Here is a 19,608-nt window from a genome sequence, read left to right as displayed (position 1 = left end):
CGGGTTGTTTTAGACTGAAAATTTTATCAATTTTTTTTATCTAGTTTTATATTTTTAAAGGTTTTTTTCTTCAAAAAAAATTGTTTGTTATTGTTGTCTATATTTTTTTATTGTCTAACTAAAATAAAGCCAACTTATTAAACCTAATTAAAGTTATAAGTTGATTTTTTTTATTGAAAAGCATTTATCATGCCTTGATTATCATTATCTTTTTATTTTTCTTATCTAATTTTTGTTTTTATTTTAACGATACCTTATTTGAATATATATTTTTTCTTAAATATCTTTTAATTTGTATTTCAGTTAATATCCCTCCTATATGATTTTTTTATTTTTTATGTAGCTGTTTTAAAAAAAAAACATTTTGTACATAATTAATTTTTGAAGATATTGTTTTGATTCATCTATAGATAAAATTTATTTTTAAAAATAAAAAAATATTCTTAGATAATATTTCTAATATATGTAGTTTTATATAATTTTTTTATTTTATTCTACTCAATTAATTTCATGTTTGTCTATTTTTATTACATTTAATTGAATAAAAAATAAATTTAGTAAATATTTCATCCACATCTTTCTCTTAATTAATTAATTTATTTACACAAATATTTTTTAATTTATTTAATTAACTGTTGCATAAACTTCTTAACTTCTATTTCAATTTTTTTTTATATAAAATATATATTGAAAAGTCTATGTATCTAAATTTTCTGCGAGTTAAATAGGTAGTAATTACTTAACCTCCGTTCTGATCCCTTGTGAAAATCACTTTGACTTCTCTTCACATTTCACATGTAGACTCGCCGTTACCGACCGCCAGTTCAAACGGCATCGTTTCTTTGAAAGCTATCATTTTCCCTTGCCTTCTAAGCTTTAAACGGAAATACCATTTCACCTCCACTGCTTCACCAAACTGATAAGCATCAAGATCGTTTCTTTTCTCAAAATTCTCGAACCTTAACAAAAATCATCAATTGGGTTGTCTTTTGTTTCAATAAAAACAATGCAGAGTTGGTTTTCAAGCAGTGGAGAAGATCAGCAACAAGAAAAGCCCGCATCTTCGTTGTTGGCTGATTGGAACTCATATGCAGCAACAAGCAATTCAAATGAATCCTCTACTGGATTAGGCAGCATCGGTAGCTTTGATCTTGAAGCTGCTGTTCGCTCTGCTAATGACACTGTTTCTGGCACCTTCAATGTGTAAGGAAAAAAAAAATGAAGGAAAGAATATTTATTTTCAGGAATTGAAATTTATGTATTTTTCTGTTTTCATATAGAGAATTTTAACTGTGAGATGTCTTGATTTTGTTGATTAGAGGGGTTTCTGGCACCTTCAATGTGTAAACATATGCAAAAAGAAAGCAGCTTTATACTCAAGAATTGGACTTTATATATGTATTTATTGATTATATGGGTGGATTTAATTGTGGGTTTCTTTTTTATGTCGTACATAGGAGTAATTTTGGCAAATCTTTAGTCGTAAAAAGAATTGAACTTTATGGGTGTGTGTGTGTGTGTTTATATAGATGAGTGTGATTGTGGGCTTTGATTTTGATTTGAGGAGATCAACTTATGATTTGATGGAAGATATAATGGTTGTGGGGTGGGATTTGGATTTATTGTAATTTCGAGTGTTGCAGGTTAACTGGGTTGTAACTTCTATGGCTTCTGTATTTCTAGTATGCTGTTTTTATGCAATGAATGTGAGTGAGCTGATTCTAGTACTTGTCTGTTGCTGCGTGCCTTTGCTAACTTATCTCTCCCATTTCACTTATTCCAAATATCCTTTCGCGATGTAATTTCTATTAGCTACTGGAAGGATCGACGAATTTCAGTTGGAATAGAAGATGGGGTGTTATTTTATTGTAGTGTATACTAAAATCAATTATCTTAGTTTTTCTGATTGGATAGTAATATTCCAGTGGATGAATGCTATCAGATGACCCTTTTTTCACAATTTAGATGTGAACGAAAAGCATTTGTTGCGTGGCATGAAAAAGTTTGCTGATCAGAGTAAGTTCTTATTAGTTACAACACAAAGAATCTCCAGGACCAGGGTTTGGTTACTCTAGTCATGCAGTAGTGTCATGTGGAATCCATAGGAGTTTGTCGATCAATATTGAAATGCATAATGTGTTTGCTTTAGCTCTGGCAGGGTATTTGAATTCTATGATTGATTAATATCCAATAATTGCACCTTGGCATTTCCTTTAGCATATGAGTATGAATATGCCACCAACTGCACCACAGTGCTTCATCAGTGAGGGAAGTGTTCAATTATATCATCTCATCTATTGCATTTCCTCCTGCCTTGATGCTATGTCTGAAATTTTGAATACAACCTGCATTGCGAAATGATTTCATTAGTGAATATCAAGGAAATGCAATTATTATTATTATCTTGCTTCTTATCGCAAACTCTTAACACTTTCTTCTTCTTTTTTTCAATCTAAGCTCAATTGAAATGAAAGTTTTGAAGAAGGTGATAAATCTTGTATTTCTTATTTTGATGCCTATCCAGGGTTTCTAAAGGTGTGAGTGGGAACTTCCAGTCTGCCACCAGTAACATCCCTTCAGGAAAAGCTCTAATGTATTTTGGTTTATTTCTAGCAACAGGCGTGTTCTTTGTTTTCACTTCATTTGCCCTGTTCCTTCCTGTCATAGTACTCGTGCCCCAGAAGTTTGCTATCTGTTTTACACTTGGTTGTGGCTTTATCATTGCGTCATTCTTTGCACTCAAGGGTCCCAAGAATCAACTTGCTCACATGTCATCGAAAGAGGTACTGGCTATGCCTCCATTAGAAATTTGCATGTTATTTTTGTTTTCTATATTGTGGCTGTGCACTTCTAATCCTTTTTTCTTCTCTTCAATTTTTCTACAGAGGCTTCCATTTACGTTGGGATTCATAGGCAGTATGGTGGGTACCCTATATGTTTCCATGGTGCTTCACAGCTATATTCTATCTGTGCTCTTCTCTGTGATACAGGTAGCTGCCAACATACAGTTTCTCTCTTTATATCTCATCAGTTGATGTCTTGCTATGAGAGTTTGGCTCGAGATACTGATTTTACTGCAGTTCATCTTTGTTTGTTTTTCATGATGTCCTTATTTCATTGGAAGAGTAGATTGACTCGTGTATGATTGAAGTAAATATCTTTCGGAAAGAGAAGTACAGGAATTTGCCAGATGCGTCCATCAAACATGACTTGAAACCCCAAAGATTACCCTTTCTGATGTTTTCATTGAATATGCAGGTTCTTGCCCTTGCATACTATGCGATTTCCTACTTCCCTGGTGGATCTACTGGGCTGAAATTCCTCTCATCTTCCCTGACCTCATCAGTGATGAGACGTTTCGGGAGTTGACATTGGCTGCCATGCTCATTTTTCCCTTGTATATCTTTCCTTTTCCTTGGCTTCTTGTTCTGCTAGTGTATCTAGAAAGCAGGAACTGTGAGGCATGTTCCTGAATTGCAGCTTTCAACTTGAATACTCTGGTTGCCTTTACTCTAGTCTGAACTCCTAAAAAAGAAAAAGAGAGTGAAATTCAAAGTCTGCCACGTTATTCACATATAATTTTGTTCATGTGTTGTGTATTTGAAGAGAAATATTATTGATTGAAATAGAATTTAAAAAATTAAATTAAAATCAAAAGAATAATTAAAAAAAAAAAGAAACTATATAACATATTTTATTTTCTCTATGCATATCAAATTTAAATTTTTTATGATTCTTGACTCCTTATAAAAATATTATTTTATCGTTGATTTCGTAATTTTATTTTAAAAAAATGTTTAATTAAAAGCTAATAAAGAATCAAATAATACATAAATGAAATCATATACCATTATAAAATTTTTGAACCACTCGAAGGGTGGTGGCGGCGAGGATTTTCTCCAATACTAGGGTGTCCCATCCCACATCGTCGCCACTTGGATTGATCGGAGGTTGTGCACAGAACGGAAGAGAAGGGATTGAAGAGGGTGGTGGTAGCTGGTTTGCTTTTATTAAAATTAAAATTAAAATTACTGCCTAAACAAATTTACAATTCATGGACCATTCTCTGTTCATCATGTAGAAAAATACTTTTTTATATCGTTTGATTGTTTGTTGTTGCCAAGAGAGACAATGAACATGTTTTTATATATCTTTTATTTTAAAAATATAAAATTTATTTTAAAATGATGCGTTTATTTTATATGTGTTTTTATTTTAAAAATGCAAAAAAAATAATATTTTCAAGAAAAAAATATTTTAAAAAGCAATATATTTACTGAAACACAACATAAATAAATAGCTTTCAATGTTAATAAACTCTAAAGTTCCATTTGTGGGCCTAAACAATTGTTAAAGATTGGGGAAAGAAAAGCCTAAACACTTGGATTTTTGAGTCTTGGCCCTCATTATAATATGCAACCCTAGTGGTGCTTTAGGAAGGGCAGTCCAAGAACATAACCCAGCTTTACCACCCGTATAATAAACATTAAGAGAGATATAAAAGAATTAAAGGGATTTGTGAACAAAATCCTGAAATTATGGAAGATTAGGTCATCAAAACTTCGAAATGGGGACATGGATTTGACCTTTTAGAGTCTTGTACATGATTTTTTTAAAAGGGCATCATTGAAAGCAAAAGGCAAGCAGGAAAAATCAAAGCTAAAAGCAAAGGGGTCAAAAGTGGAGGGTTGATATTTATCACAGTATAAAATATACACACCAGGTTAAAATAAAATGTTGAAAGCCAAAACTATCATCAAACTAACTAGGTTTGACGGTGTTTTTATTACTAGTTTTTGGATTTTCCCAGAATAAAAAAAGACAGAAACAATAATGAAGATATAAGTATGTGTTTATATATATATATATATATATATATATATATATAAATGCAAAGTTCTTGGCTTGAGCAATTCAACAAAAATAACAAAAAAGAAAAAAAAAGAAGAGGAAGAGGAACACAATAAGAAAAAAGAAATAATCAAAGGAAAAAAAATGATCTAAGATCTCTTGTGATGATCATATAAATATTAATTAATATTCTTAATGGAATGGATCTTATTGGGGATGACTTGGAATTTGGGATTAAATTAAAAAAAGTACGTACCAAGTTCATCTTTGAATGTGTTTTTGTTCAAAGTCCAAATCATTATATATTAAATATGTCTTTTTTTAAATCATGGGTTCGCATTGATTTCTAAATTAAAAGAAGATTTAATCATGACCATGCACGATGATAAATCAAGAAGTTAATTGGCCATAGATCATCACACACTAGCTTTTGTGAGGCCAAAAAGTAATTCCTCCATGCAATTTTTTTAATCGAACTTTAATTTGATTCATTTTTATTTTGTCAGATGTCAAGAAATTGTTTGAGATGACAACAAGAGCTAGAGAAAAATAGCTTGTTCATATTGTTTTTTAATTACACAACAAATTTAAACAAAAATGAATATAGTAATTATTTTTTTAATCTTTTAATGTAGTTTGTAAATTTCTCAGGGATCGATCTAATTGTGCCTTAGAATATCTTCTCATAAACTTGGTAGTAGTATATTGGGGATTTTGGATGAAAATGATTAACAAAAAAAAAAAACAATGCAATTGTCAAGATGTAGGACATAGATTTGGCAAATTATTAAGAGTCAAGTCTCATATTGAGACTTGAAGGCCAGCCAAGAAGATCAATGAGTGAGCTAAAATTATATGCATGAGCACCTAATCCTTGAATGGATAGGCAATTTTCTTTTGGAGGGCCATGGACCCTAGGGATTTAATTGATGGGATTTCAATTCAGCAAATGCCAAATCTTGTTTTGGATTCATCATAGTGTATTATTAAGGGACTTGAAAAAGATAAAATACATCCTAGCTAGGGTTCATATCCCCCCATTAAATCATCCATGCACGTGTGGCCGATCGTGTACCAACCAAGAAAGTCTATTAATTGATAGCTCTTTGGTAGACCAGAGGCTCCACCTCTTTCACAAATCCAATGTCCAATCGATCCATCTACCTCCCTAGCTACTTCCCCTCTCCAATTTCTCCCTCTTTTCTTGCTTGCTCGCTCGAGTGTGAACATGTTCTTGTTTTACTATGTTGTGCAAGAAATGTAAACGTACATGAGTCATATAGGCATACAATACAATTTATTTCATTTGATTTGACCCTCGAATTATATCAGTGTATCAATTTGTGTATGAAATAATTATGTTCATCTTCTTGTTCTAAGTTGGGATATTTTCAAAAATATGTCCTTCTTCCCTTCCTACTATGTTTCTGATCAACTAACCCTAGAGAAAGTTATATTTATGCTTTTGATATATAATTTGAAAATTTATAATTTGTTTGTTTTGTGAGAATAATATAAATAATATGTTAAAATTTCATCTGATAATTTAAGTTTTAAATTGATATGATATTAAAGTTTTATTAATTTAATGGTCATATGCTCGAATCTTATTATTTCTATAATATTTAAAAATTAAAATACAAAGTAACGTGATCCTATATATATCTCAAGTTTATTTATATCTTGAAATTTTATTTAATAATTTAAATTTTAAAATTTAAATAATTCTTTATAGCTCAACATATATTTTAAGATTTTTTTTCATTTTAATTTAAAACAAATATTAAAAAATAAGTAAGCGAAAAAACATATTTGAGTCTGTTTTTAAATGGTGTTGATCTAAAAAAATATTTTAATATCATAAATGAAGAAGAAGTAATTTCTTTGACACTACTAATTCACAATATTTACTAAATATTATTTCAACTAACATTACCATCAACCTCATCATCCCTACCGCCATACATTACTATTTTATCATCATTCCACCAAAATTTCCTGTATCATCACTATCACCCATCACCGTTGTCATTGTCTATTATTTTATTATCAATATAACCATTATTTTATTATAATTCTCCAGCACTACTATCATTATAATAAAAGTTATTGTCATTGTCAACGCAACCACTGCACCACCACAATCAACTGTTCATGAATTTCATTTATGAACATATTCGCTGTTCATCTGAAAGAATTTCATTTGTACGTGACCTTTCTCTCGCTTTGTATTTTCATTATCTTTTATACATGCCCTTAGAAGTCACTATCCATCCCTCTCTCACTCCCTCCCTCCATCCCTCTCATGTGCAGCCATCCATGCCAGAACCAAACTAGAGCTCGCACCACGAGGGGAAGGGAAACATGCTAGTACGTTTATAAAATAAACTAGGAAACGTATGCTTTATCGCAAGAAGAAGAACCAAAGATTAATATATCTTAGATCAAGTCATGTGCCCTTCCATCTCGATTGATGCCAAGACATTGCTTGAATATCTCATGTTTTGTCAAAAATATTACATGAGATCATGTCCATGTGATGATGATGAGACTCTACAATATTTTTTAGAGCAATGATTGGTTTGTAAATAGTTTTTATTTCTGTAAATAAATGAAAGAACATGAAGAATTGAAAGGTTTGATTAGGAGTTAATTACCAAAACAATGGAGTCCTTTTCGCATGTAAATAATAAAAATTATTGTTTTATTATGTCAAATCATTGAATAAAATAAGATTCTGTGCTCTCTTATACGTTTATTCCTACGTAAAAATCTTCAAATCACCAAATTAAAACCCCTTTTTTGTCTAATAATCAATTAGGCTTACAATTTATTCTACATAAATACTTTAAATCTTAAATTATTATTTTTTTTGTAATTTTTTCTTAGCGTTTAACTTGCATTATTAATTTCTAGGTGAAGAAATTACATCACCCCATTAATTTGGGTATAAAGAATTCATTAAAAAAAATACAAACTGACCCTTTATTTCTAGGACAGGGAACCCTTTTCTGGTTGCCTTTAATGCAAGGATTAAAAGGAGAGGATATAATTTATCTATTGTCTTTGTCTCTCCTTTTGCTTTTCTAAAGGTTTGGCTCATAGATCTTCACTTTTTCACCACCGAAGATTTCTTGCCCTAATTCTTTCCTTTTTTTTTCATCTTCATGAGTAATTTATAAATTATTCTCTATAGTTTTTTTTTCTAAAAAATTTAAGAAATATTATACTAATCATGGTCAGCTATGGTGAAGGAGTTAACTAATTATTTTTTAAATTAAAAAGACTGTATAATTTATTCTCAAAATCAAAGGAGCTAGTCCATAATTTACTCAATCTTCATTTATTTATTTATTTTTGCTAAGATTTTGTATAGATGCATGCATGTACTTGCAGTGCATTCATGTTATTTACCTGACTTATATAGACATGCACAGACACTGCTCGACTTATGGAAATAATTACGTGCTTTGAGAGAAGCAAATATTGGTGGGTGAAAATAAATAAATGAAACATGACTATAACAAGGTATAATATCTAGATTATAGATCAAGTGGGTTGTTTTTATTTAAAAAAAGAAAACCTTAAAACAATGTTATTTATTAAAAATATTTATAAATATAATAATTAACTCAGCTCATACTAAACCCAACTTGATGAATATTTAAAAAAAAAATTATAGATTTTCCTATCAATTTAAATCAAATGGGTATATTATAGATTTTTCTATCAATTTAAACAAATTATAGACTATGACTAGGTATAAGATCTAAATTATAAATCAAATCGGTTGTTTTTTTTTTAAAAAAAAAACTTAAAATAATGTTGTTTTTTTAAATTAAATATTATCATTAACTCAACTCAAACAAAACCCGACTTGATGAATATTTAAAAAAAATAAAATTATAGATTTTCCTATTAATTAAGCTAAAATTATACCAAGTCACTAGATTGTCCTATTTAACTAGTGCACATCTTATAACAATGATTAAGAGGAATATTGTATATCCAAGTATGTCTCACTATCTAAAAATGTTATTTGTCACCATTTTGAGTTTGTTATGCAACTAATTAATCATTTAATTAAGAAGCTTCCTTCAATTAATCTTCAAGCTTGTACATCTATTGATCTACTTGGCTTCCTGTCAAAAGTTAAGCATCTGAAAAATTGAAGGCCAGGCTTGAATCTATAGTTGCATTATAATTAAGGCTAGTATTTAACTTTTTTAAAAAACTTTTTCTTAAGAAAATGTATTTTCATTTACACTAATGATAGTGAATTATCATTGTAATTTTCATAGTATGTCCATGAAAAATAAATCTAAATAAATAAAAATAGATTCGATAACTTATAATTAAAACAATAATTATTGAATTTCTAGGTTTAAATCCATACAAGAAAGAAAAATTAAATTCAACTAGATAATATATAGATCTAAAAACATAAATGAAAGTAAATGGAAACTGATCATATGACCATTTTTATTCATGTTTGATAAATAAATTATTACTAATTAGCACAGTTTTATAAAAAAGTTCTTTACATATTCAATTTCTTTGTATTTAAACAAATTAAAAAATAATTAGTTACAATACCGAGTAAAATTTGGCTTCAAGGAGAATGTTCCTCAGTAAGAGAACAAAGAGATAAAGAAAGTTAATTAGTGCTTCCACTACAATAATCAATTCATAAAACTTCCACTAATTTTTATTTTATTTTATTTTTCTAGATCCTTCCCGTGACTGGTAGCAAATTGTTATGGCACGTGACTAGTACTGACCTCTCATTAGTGGCGATTAACAAATCCTTAATTAATTAGTTAAGTCGGTGTATTCCATGTTGTCCTTTCCAATCATTAGGACTTTAACGCCGTTGCATTTTATTAGTGTCTCGTAACAAAAAAAAACAAAATAATATTAAAAGATATAAATTAGTTTAGTTAAAGAAATAAAATGAAAATATAAAATAAATATATTTTGATTATAAATTTGTTTAATTAAAATTATAAACATGAAGATTTAAAATAAATATATCTTGAATATAAACACAAGATGGCAAAATATATAGCAAACTCATTTGCATATAACATAGATTACACTATTAGCTCTTGTAAGTAAAATTAATTTTTTAATATGAAAAAAAAATATAAATATTATTAATATATTTTTTAGTAGAATGAAAAATTAAATTATATAAAGATTAATTTGATGTGATCCAGTCACCTTAATTGATCTAAAAATAAAGATAATTGATAAAAGCATAACTTGAATTAAAATAAATATTTAAGTTGGGATTTTTTTTATAAATATTAAGATAACAATATATTAAATTGATTTGGATTAATTTAGGTTAACCTCTCAATCTGCATATCGATTCATAATACCATAATAACCCTTAGTAAATAAATCAAAATAAATTATATATAATGTCTGATTTCTTATAAATCTAATATTAAATGATGAATTTTTTTTTAAAAAGAACTCTATTAAGTAAAATGACTCAAAAAAATAATTTGAATCAACTCAAATTAACCTGTCAAACCCATAACCTTGTTCTTGAAATCAAGATAACCCAGTAGAAAGCATACGTGAAACAGATTATGATACTCAATTCTCCATTAACCTAATGTTAAAAGATAAAATTAAAAAAAAAAAATCAATTAAAAAAAGACATAAAAAACTACTTGGATTAGCTCGTCAAACCTGTGACTCGAGTCAAGAGACGGGAAATAATATCATAAAAAATAAATTAAAACAAATCATGAAGTCTAATTTTTAATCAAGCAAATAGTAAATAATAAAATTAAAAAAAAACCCAACTAGATAAAAAGAGAAAAATTCGAGTTAATTAAGTTAACTCATTAAATTTATAGTCTAGATTATATGACTGAGATAATCTCCTAATAAGTAAATTGAATAAAATTATGAAATTTAACCCTTTCAATAAATTTAATGACAAAGAATAAAATTAAAAAATATATAAAAAATCAAATAAAAAAAACAATTTCAGTGAATTCGGTATAATAAAATCCCCTTTTAAAAATTTTTATTAATTAATATCAAATCTGTTTACCATACAAGAGCCAACTTCTTAAGGGTTGGGTAGCATAAGTTGTTATGCATTAATTATCTCTCTCAGATTCTGTACTGAATATTGGTTAATCACATCAAACCGTAGAAAACCCAGTGAATAAACTGTAGACTTAGCTGCTAAAAGCACTGAAAAGCCATTAAAACACTGCAAGTAACAGCACATACGATAACTCAGCAACTGTGACCACAGAACATGATGGACCACCTTCTTCAGTTGTCTTGGACTATCAGTAAAGAAGGCACGATCATATCTTGATTCATGGAATCCTCAGCAAATCGATGCATATCCAATGGTTCCTGTGTCAAGTTGGTTTGATCTCAGGGCAGGCTATCACAATCTAATCTAGAAATCCATCAATCAACCATGCCCTAATGATGCTAACTCTTTGATTTTAACCATAATATAAGCCAATAAAAAAAAATCTTTGGAGATTTAATTTCCTTGTTCTTGAAAGCTTGTAGCTGTTATGTGACCAGAAAAGTGCATGCAAGATGGTTCAACTTGACTTGAAAAGAGGAAACAGGATTGAATAACTCTAAAGAGTGAATCATTAAAAGGGAAATTTGGTTAGCAAGTCATTCAGCACCAGATTTCTCTTTTCCTGCTCGATCTGGTGGGACTTACTCTTGGTGAAAAATAAGCAGCTTTTTACCCATTAGGGTTTAGGGTTAGTATACCAGTGTCGGAGCCAGATTGAGAGGGCAATTGCCTCTTTAACTTTTTTTCAAAATATTTTTTACATTAAAATTTTAATATAATAAGTTAACAAGTTTAATTTTTTTATTAACTATTAATTAATTCAAGTTTTTTTTTTAAAAAAATTATTGTTCCTACCTCTCTTCTTTTTACAAAGTTTCTCTTCAAATCCTAAACTATTAATTAGTTAAATAAGTAACCTTCTATATTTTAATTGATTTTGTTTTATTTTTTTATTTATTTCCATATCTAATTTTAGTTTTATTCCTTAATAATTAGTTATTAAAAATGTTAGAGTTAATGATAATTTATGGATTTGTTAAATTAATAGATGTATAAATAATATTATATGCATGTGAATATAAATTAAAATAAATTTTGATGAATTAATATGCATTTTGTTATGAATTTCATATGAAAATGATGGTGATTAACTTAGTAGTGATTAAAAATAAAATATTAGACAACTAAAAAAATTAGAAATACAATAAAAAAATTAAAAAATATATATTAATATTTATATTTAACCTACTTGTATAAAACAACAAGTTAACAAAAAAATATTGCTAATAATTTCACTAGTCCTGGAAAATTTAGAAATAGATAAATGAAAGTTTAATTGTATATATTAAAAAAGAATATCTTTAATAAAATTAATAATGAAATCATTATGAAGCAGTTTTAAAATATAAAAATTCAAAAAGAATAATTATAATGTAAATTTTTTATTTTAAAAATATATTTAAATTAATTTTGCTTGATATAAATTAGTACATGCATTTCTAATTAACTTTTTTATATATATAACATATGTCTATATACTATATAATATCAAGTATTTATTAATAATTTACTTTTTTATTTAAAATTTTTGCTCCACCACTTTATATGGCCATGAATCCTCCAATCCCCGCATTGATGACGAAAAAAAAAAAACCCAAGTTTTGCTAGGGGATATATAAAAGATATAAATGCATTAGTGGAGAGCCAAGATAAAAATATAAAATAAATTTGCCTTATAATGATTTTAGAATGAATTTATATTCTTTTAAAACAGAAATAATATACGATATATCTCTTTTGTTTAAATTGTCTTTATTTTTTCTGTTTTGAGATACTAATTAAATACTAAATTACAAAAAAAAAAAAAAAGTCTCATTCATAAAAGAATAGAGCATCCATTCACTAATAACTTTAAATAAAACCAAATGTGCATCTGCATCAACATGTCTGAATTAACAGCTATGTCAATTAGAATATTAATAATAAAGAAAGAAAAAAAAAAGAAGAAGGTGGTGGTGGTCTTGGATCCAGATCTTCTGCTTTTCTTCTATAAACAAAACATGGGGTTCCCCCCTCAACAATCCCAACACAGACCAACTCTTCTCTTCTATCAGCAGCAATGCCTGCTCCTCTAAGGAATCTCTTATTTTCTCCCTGTATCTTCTCCTTCACCTTACTTCTATCTATAAACTCTCTTTTCTTTCGTTCTTGTTACTCCATCGATGAACAAGGCCAAGCCCTTTTAGCATGGAAGAACAGTTTAAACACCTCCACAGATGTACTCAATTCTTGGAACCCTTTAGACTCAAGTCCATGCAAATGGTTTGGGGTCCATTGCAACTCAGATGGCAACATTATAGAGATAAACTTGAGAGCAGTAGATTTGCAAGGCCCACTGCCTTCAAATTTTCAGCCTCTCAAGTCCTTGAAGAGCCTTATCCTTTCATCAACCAATCTTACTGGTGCAATCCCGGCAGCGTTCGGAGATTATCTTGAGCTTGCTCTCATTGATCTTAGTGATAATTCTCTCTCAGGTGAAATCCCAGAGGAAATATGCAGACTAAAGAAGTTGGAAACTTTGTCTCTCAATACAAATTTTCTTGAAGGTGCCATTCCTTCTGATATTGGAAACCTTTCAAGTCTAGTGTATTTGACTCTCTTTGACAATCAACTCAGCGGAGAAATTCCACAGAGTATTGGAGCATTGAGAAGATTACAGATTTTTCGAGCAGGTGGGAATAAAAATGTTAAGGGTGAGCTGCCTCAGGAGATTGGAAATTGCACCGAATTGGTTGTTTTAGGCCTTGCCGAAACCAGCATTTCTGGGATTCTTCCTTCATCAATTGGGATGCTAAAAAGGATTCAAACTATAGCCATTTACGCAACACTATTATCAGGTGCTATCCCAGAAGCGATTGGAGATTGCAGTGAGTTGCAGAACCTGTATCTATATCAGAATTCTATATCCGGTCCAATCCCAAGGCGAATTGGGGAACTCAGCAAGCTTCAGAGTCTGCTCTTGTGGCAGAACAGCATAGTTGGGGCAATCCCGGATGAGATTGGAAGTTGCACAGAGCTTACAGTCATTGATTTATCCGAGAATCTTCTAGCAGGAAGCATACCAAGAAGCTTTGGAAACCTTTTGAAGCTTGAAGAGCTTCAGCTGAGTGTTAATCAGTTATCAGGTACCATACCTGTTGAAATCACAAACTGCACAGCTCTCACTCATCTTGAAGTAGACAATAATGGAATCTCCGGTGAGATGCCTGCTGGTATCGGCAACCTAAAGAGCTTGACTCTATTTTTTGCCTGGAAGAACAATCTCACAGGCAATATCCCAGAGTCTCTTTCAGAGTGTGTCAATCTTCAGGCTCTTGATCTTTCATATAACAGTCTTTTTGGTTCAATACCAAAGCAGATTTTCGGATTGCAAAATCTCACCAAGCTACTGATACTTTCCAATGAATTATCCGGCTTTATACCGCCTGATATAGGAAACTGCACCAACTTGTACAGGTTGAGGCTGAATGGCAACAGGTTAGGAGGTACTATTCCATCGGAGATCGAAAAGTTGAAGAGTTTGAATTTCATTGATTTGAGCAACAATCTTCTTGTTGGAGGAATCCCTTCATCAGTATCTGGATGTGAAAATCTTGAGTTTCTTGATCTCCATTCAAATGGGATCACTGGTTCTGTACCTGATACTCTGCCTAAAAGCCTAAAGTATGTGGATGTCTCAGACAATAGGCTTACAGGTTCACTGGCTCATAGCATTGGTTCATTGATTGAATTAACCAAGCTTAATTTGGCGAAGAATCAACTTACAGGAGGAATTCCAGCAGAGATATTGTCATGCATTAAGCTACAATTGCTTAATCTTGGAGACAATGGTTTCTCTGGAGAAATTCCAAAGGAACTTGGTCAAATTCCATCACTGGAAATCTCTCTCAACCTAAGCTGCAACCAGTTTTCTGGCAAGATCCCATCGCAATTCTCTGATCTCAGCAAATTGGGAGTACTTGACATCTCTCACAACAAGCTTGAAGGAAGCTTGGATGTTCTTGCAAATCTCCAAAACCTCGTTTCCCTTAATGTCTCCTTCAATGACTTCTCTGGTGAATTGCCTAACACCCAATTTTTTCGAAAGCTTCCGATAAGCGATCTTGCTTCAAATCAAGGACTCTACATTTCTGGAGGAGTAGCAACACCAGCAGACAACTTGGGACCTGGAGCACACACTAGATCAGCAATGAGACTACTGATGTCTGTTCTTCTCAGTGCCGGTGTAGTACTGATACTACTAACAATCTACATGCTAGTTCGTGCTCGTGTTGATAATCATGGGCTGATGGAAGATGATACATGGGAAATGAATTTGTATCAGAAGCTTGAATTCTCCGTCAACGACATTGTTAAAAATCTAACATCATCTAATGTCATAGGCACTGGCAGCTCTGGAGTTGTGTACAGGGTGACCCTTCCAAACTGGGAGATGATAGCTGTAAAGAAGATGTGGTCTTCAGAGGAGTCTGGAGCATTCAATTCTGAAATTCGGACACTCGGTTCAATCAGACACCGAAATATTGTCCGGCTTCTGGGCTGGTGTTCAAACAAGAATTTGAAAATGCTTTTCTATGATTACCTCCCAAATGGAAGCTTGAGCTCCCTTCTTCATGGTGCTGGCAAGGGAGGAGCAGAATGGGAAGCTAGATATGATGTTTTGTTAGGTGTGGCACACGCACTTGCATACCTGCACCATGATTGTGTTCCACCTATTCTACATGGGGATGTTAAAGCCATGAATGTGCTTTTAGGACCAAGCTACGAACCTTACCTAGCTGACTTCGGCCTAGCAAGAGTGGTAAATAACAAATCTGATGATGATTTATGCAAGCCGAGTCCAAGACCTCAACTTGCTGGTTCTTATGGATATATGGCTCCAGGTACTTGTTCGTTTTTGTTCAATCAAATTAATTTAATTTCTTCGGTTAATTTGATTCCACTAAATCACTAGCAATGTCTAATTAATCTTAATTTCTGTTTTTGCTGTAGAGCATGCATCGATGCAGCGTATTTCCGAGAAAAGTGACGTGTACAGTTTTGGGGTGGTGCTTTTAGAGGTTTTAACAGGAAGACATCCATTAGACCCAACTTTGCCTGATGGTGCACACTTAGTTCAATGGGTTAGGGAACACTTAGCAAGCAAGAAAGATCCAGTTGACATTCTTGATTCAAAGCTTAGAGGAAGAGCTGACCCTACAATGCACGAAATGCTCCAGACATTAGCAGTTTCAATCCTGTGCATCAGTACTCGAGCTGATGATCGTCCAATGATGAAGGATGTTGTTGCAATGCTGAAGGAGATTAGGCACGTTGAGACCGTAAGGCCAGAACCTGACCTGTCAAAGGGGGTTAATTCGACAGCAGTTCGCTCATCACCTCCTGCTAAGATTGTAGTTTCACAAGGATCTTCAGATTGTTCCTTTGCCTTCTCAGATGATTCAATCTAATATGGAATAAAGGTTTGGACAGCAGGAGGTTTCTTTAGTGCTTCAGTCAAGACAAGGATCCACTAAAACGTGCAACCACAGTGAGAATTTTTAGTATAATCTTTTTTCCCTTTTGAACTGTAATTCTTACAATATATGGAGCTGTAGACTGTAATACTGAGTCATTAGAGTAAATTCAGCCAAGTACATTAACAAATGTATCAAAAATAAGAACTTCAGGGGTTCATAAGAGGGTTAAATTGAAAGATGTTTGATAGCTCCAATACTAGAGGTGGATTGGATTATCCTGGGAGTAGGGATGGAAGCTGTTACTTAGTGGCAAGAGAATGACTGCAAGGCATGTGGACCAATGATTAGCACATTTGGATCCAAGTAATTAGAATTTATTGCCTGGGAAAGGATTCTCTCCCTCCCTCTCTCTCTCTCTCTCTCTCGCATAATAAATCCAGTCTTTCCATCAGAGCTCACATGGACCCACGTTTCTAACATCACATGACCATGTGCTGTCTGAGAGAGACTTTCTAGCAAGGAACAAGAAAAAGCTCTTTCAAAGCATACTAAACTTGATTTATAAGAGACTGTATGTCTTAACTCGGAAGCACATGCACATGCACAAGCAGGATCATCAGACCTGTTTGGAAAAGCAAGATAATGATTTATAAACAAATATTGCTCACATGCAAGAGGTTTCGAGACCCACGCGATAATTATAGTAGTCAGGAGAGAGACGTAAGCTCGTCCACTCTTTTATTTTTTTTGCTTTTTTAAGAGTAATTGCATGAAAGGAAAGAAACTGTATAGAGTAGGAGATATATACCTTAAATAGTATAAATACTTGTTATCCTAGTTTATCTGATGAATAATAACAAGGAAAAGAAGTAAAAGCTAAAAAAAAGAAATGAAAAGGAATAAAAGTTGTGAAGACAAATAACACATGAGTCGGTTAAAGCTCTACCAAACAACTAGTTTCTTAAAATTTCTTAACCATTCGATTAGTTGATTACATATGAACTTGTACTAAACAAAATCTCAATATCAACAAAAGCAATGATATCTTATGAATCTTTGATGCACTAAATGAACCTGAAAGTAGCTACGATGTAAAACCTTGGTTCAAGCTCTACCAAACAAGACTAGACCAAATCAAAAATATCCTCATATGATGATATCGATAAATCTTATAAAAAACTTAGTTACTTCTCTCATACCAGATGAAATAAATCGAGGCTAAAAGGGTCAACTAAGCAAATAGATGCATAAATTCCTTTTTTTTTCAACAGCATGTATGCCCAATAAAGTAGTTAATGCTATGTCAAAGAAGGTCAACTCATAAAAGTCATGCTAGTGATAGCACCCTAAACTATACCAGAAATAGAATACTGAAAGAATAAATATTCATGTGTCTCAACTTGTGACCCCTAAAGAATATGTGTCGAAAAGGAAATTAATAGAAAAGCATGTAGTATGTTTATAGTGTTGAAACAACCCATAAAAGCAAGCCATAAGATAAAACAATGTCTCAAGATGAAACTTGAAAAACAAAGAAGTTGGTACATAGAGTTTATGGGTGTGAAATCTTTAAGAACTTCTCATGCCAAGTCAATAGATAACCTTGCCATTGAGTGACCATTCTAGAAATAATGGTCTAATAAGGCATTCTTGGGGTTAAAAGTAATCGAGTCGTAAATATACTGGAGCTTCGGTCTACCTAATTAGAAAACCCAAGTATTCTCATCAATGATGTCTGAGACATTACCATTCCACGATAGCATAATAGAAATGAGCACTTTGAAAGGCACTAGGTCACATAATTGTTGTCCATTTGACAGCCAATAGTCTAAACACAAAAAGATAATAGTCTCATCACCAATATTAGAACTAGGTTACATAATTGTTGTTCATTTGGCAACCAATAGTCAAAACACAAAGAGGTAGTAGTTTCATCACCAGTATTAGAAACAAGCTTCCCTTTACATTAATCTCTACTGAGTAGAATCTTCTTTCATGACAAAGAGGACACTGAAGAAGGCCTGACATGCTAGAAGTACATGTCTATGAGAATTGTTATCGCCAAATATGTTTAAGAATAATAACTTTATTTCAAGTTTAAGCCTTTTTATTCCTAGGCCACCCTCCTTAAAGGGATAACAAATATAGGCCCAGACCATCTTAACCCTTAAGTGGAAGAGAGAGTGGCATTTGTAAAGGAAGGCATCAAAGATATCCTTTTATCTTTTTAATAATAGAACAATGGAGAATAAACATAGAGGACTGATAAACCTAGATGAAAAAAAAATTGATTTGATTAGTTAAAGACGTTGAATACAAGTAAGAGAAGTTGAGGTCTACGACTTAATCCTGGAGAGAATTTGCTCCACCAAAGGCCTTACAATCAGAGTGAGTTAGTCTAATAGATATCAATAAGACACTCAGGTATCTTGTTAGCAAAGAAATGACACTTGAAATTAGTGCTAGCTAATTCTCCTCGAAATATGTATAGGTGTAATAATTGACTAAAAATATAGGGGTAAAGTGTTGTTTTGATATAGGCTACACAAACAATACCAAATCAAGGTAAATGTTAAATATTAAATATAATCTTGAAATAAAAATAAAGGTGATTTTTTAATTGTCATACACTTGAAATTTAAAGGTATTTTTTTTTATATAATAAAGATAGTCTCTAATTCTAAATTCATTAATTTTATTCACAAATACTTTAATACATATTTTGACATACAAATATCATAAGGTTATAACACTCTTGATGATATGCATACAATTTTATTTACAAAATTTTGATAAGATATTACAAGTTTTATTGAATATAAAAACTAGATACATCGATAACATTATTTAGGATTGAGTCCTTTAAAAGAAGGTACCTGACACGACTAAAAGATTGATGTCTTCTCCCAAGTGCAGGAGTGTCGAAGTAATAAATAACCCGGCAAGACCGGGGTCGAACCACAAGGAGGTTAATTGTATAAATTATAAACGACAATAGTACAACAACAATAATAATAGTAATAACAATAATAACAACAATGGCAGTAACAATAATAATAATAATAGCAGTAATAATAATAATAATAATAATAATAGTAATAGTAATAGTAGTAGTAGTAATAATAATAATAATAATAATAATAATAATAATAATAATAATAATAA

General features: G+C 31.3%; 2 protein-coding genes across 2 annotated transcripts; both read left to right on the top strand.

Annotated features, from left to right (window-relative positions):
- The first annotated feature begins 781 nt into the window (after positions 1-781).
- On the top strand, positions 782-3,588 carry LOC105107920 (protein transport protein SFT2-like). Its single transcript, XM_011002013.1, has 4 exons — positions 782-1,203; positions 2,525-2,783; positions 2,886-2,990; positions 3,259-3,588. The coding sequence occupies exons 1-4, from the start codon at positions 1,007-1,009 to the stop codon at positions 3,367-3,369; spliced, it is 672 nt and encodes a 223-aa protein (XP_011000315.1). The 5' UTR covers positions 782-1,006; the 3' UTR covers positions 3,370-3,588.
- Positions 3,589-12,801: 9,213 nt separating this feature from the next.
- Positions 12,802-16,846, top strand: LOC105107919 (probable LRR receptor-like serine/threonine-protein kinase At4g26540). The gene is made up of 2 exons (XM_011002012.1): positions 12,802-15,867; positions 15,977-16,846. The coding sequence occupies exons 1-2, from the start codon at positions 13,044-13,046 to the stop codon at positions 16,432-16,434; spliced, it is 3,282 nt and encodes a 1,093-aa protein (XP_011000314.1). The 5' UTR covers positions 12,802-13,043; the 3' UTR covers positions 16,435-16,846.
- The last annotated feature ends 2,762 nt before the right edge of the window (positions 16,847-19,608 follow it).

This window comes from Populus euphratica, unplaced genomic scaffold (assembly GCF_000495115.2).
Source record: "Populus euphratica unplaced genomic scaffold, PopEup_1.0 scaffold176.1, whole genome shotgun sequence".
Taxonomy (NCBI): Eukaryota; Viridiplantae; Streptophyta; class Magnoliopsida; order Malpighiales; family Salicaceae; genus Populus; species Populus euphratica.
This window is presented reverse-complemented; position numbering and strand designations above follow the sequence as displayed.

Coding starts and splice junctions, on each gene's coding strand:
- LOC105107919 (XM_011002012.1), top strand. CDS start 13,044: ATGCCTGCTCCTCTAAGGAATCTCTTATTTTCTCCCTGTATCTTCTCC. Junction 15,868..15,976: donor TTATGGATATATGGCTCCAG/GTACTTGTTCGT, acceptor TTTTTGCTGTAG/AGCATGCATCGATGCAGCGT.
- LOC105107920 (XM_011002013.1), top strand. CDS start 1,007: ATGCAGAGTTGGTTTTCAAGCAGTGGAGAAGATCAGCAACAAGAAAAG. Junction 1,204..2,524: donor GTTTCTGGCACCTTCAATGT/GTAAGGAAAAAA, acceptor ATGCCTATCCAG/GGTTTCTAAAGGTGTGAGTG. Junction 2,991..3,258: donor TGCTCTTCTCTGTGATACAG/GTAGCTGCCAAC, acceptor TTGAATATGCAG/GTTCTTGCCCTTGCATACTA.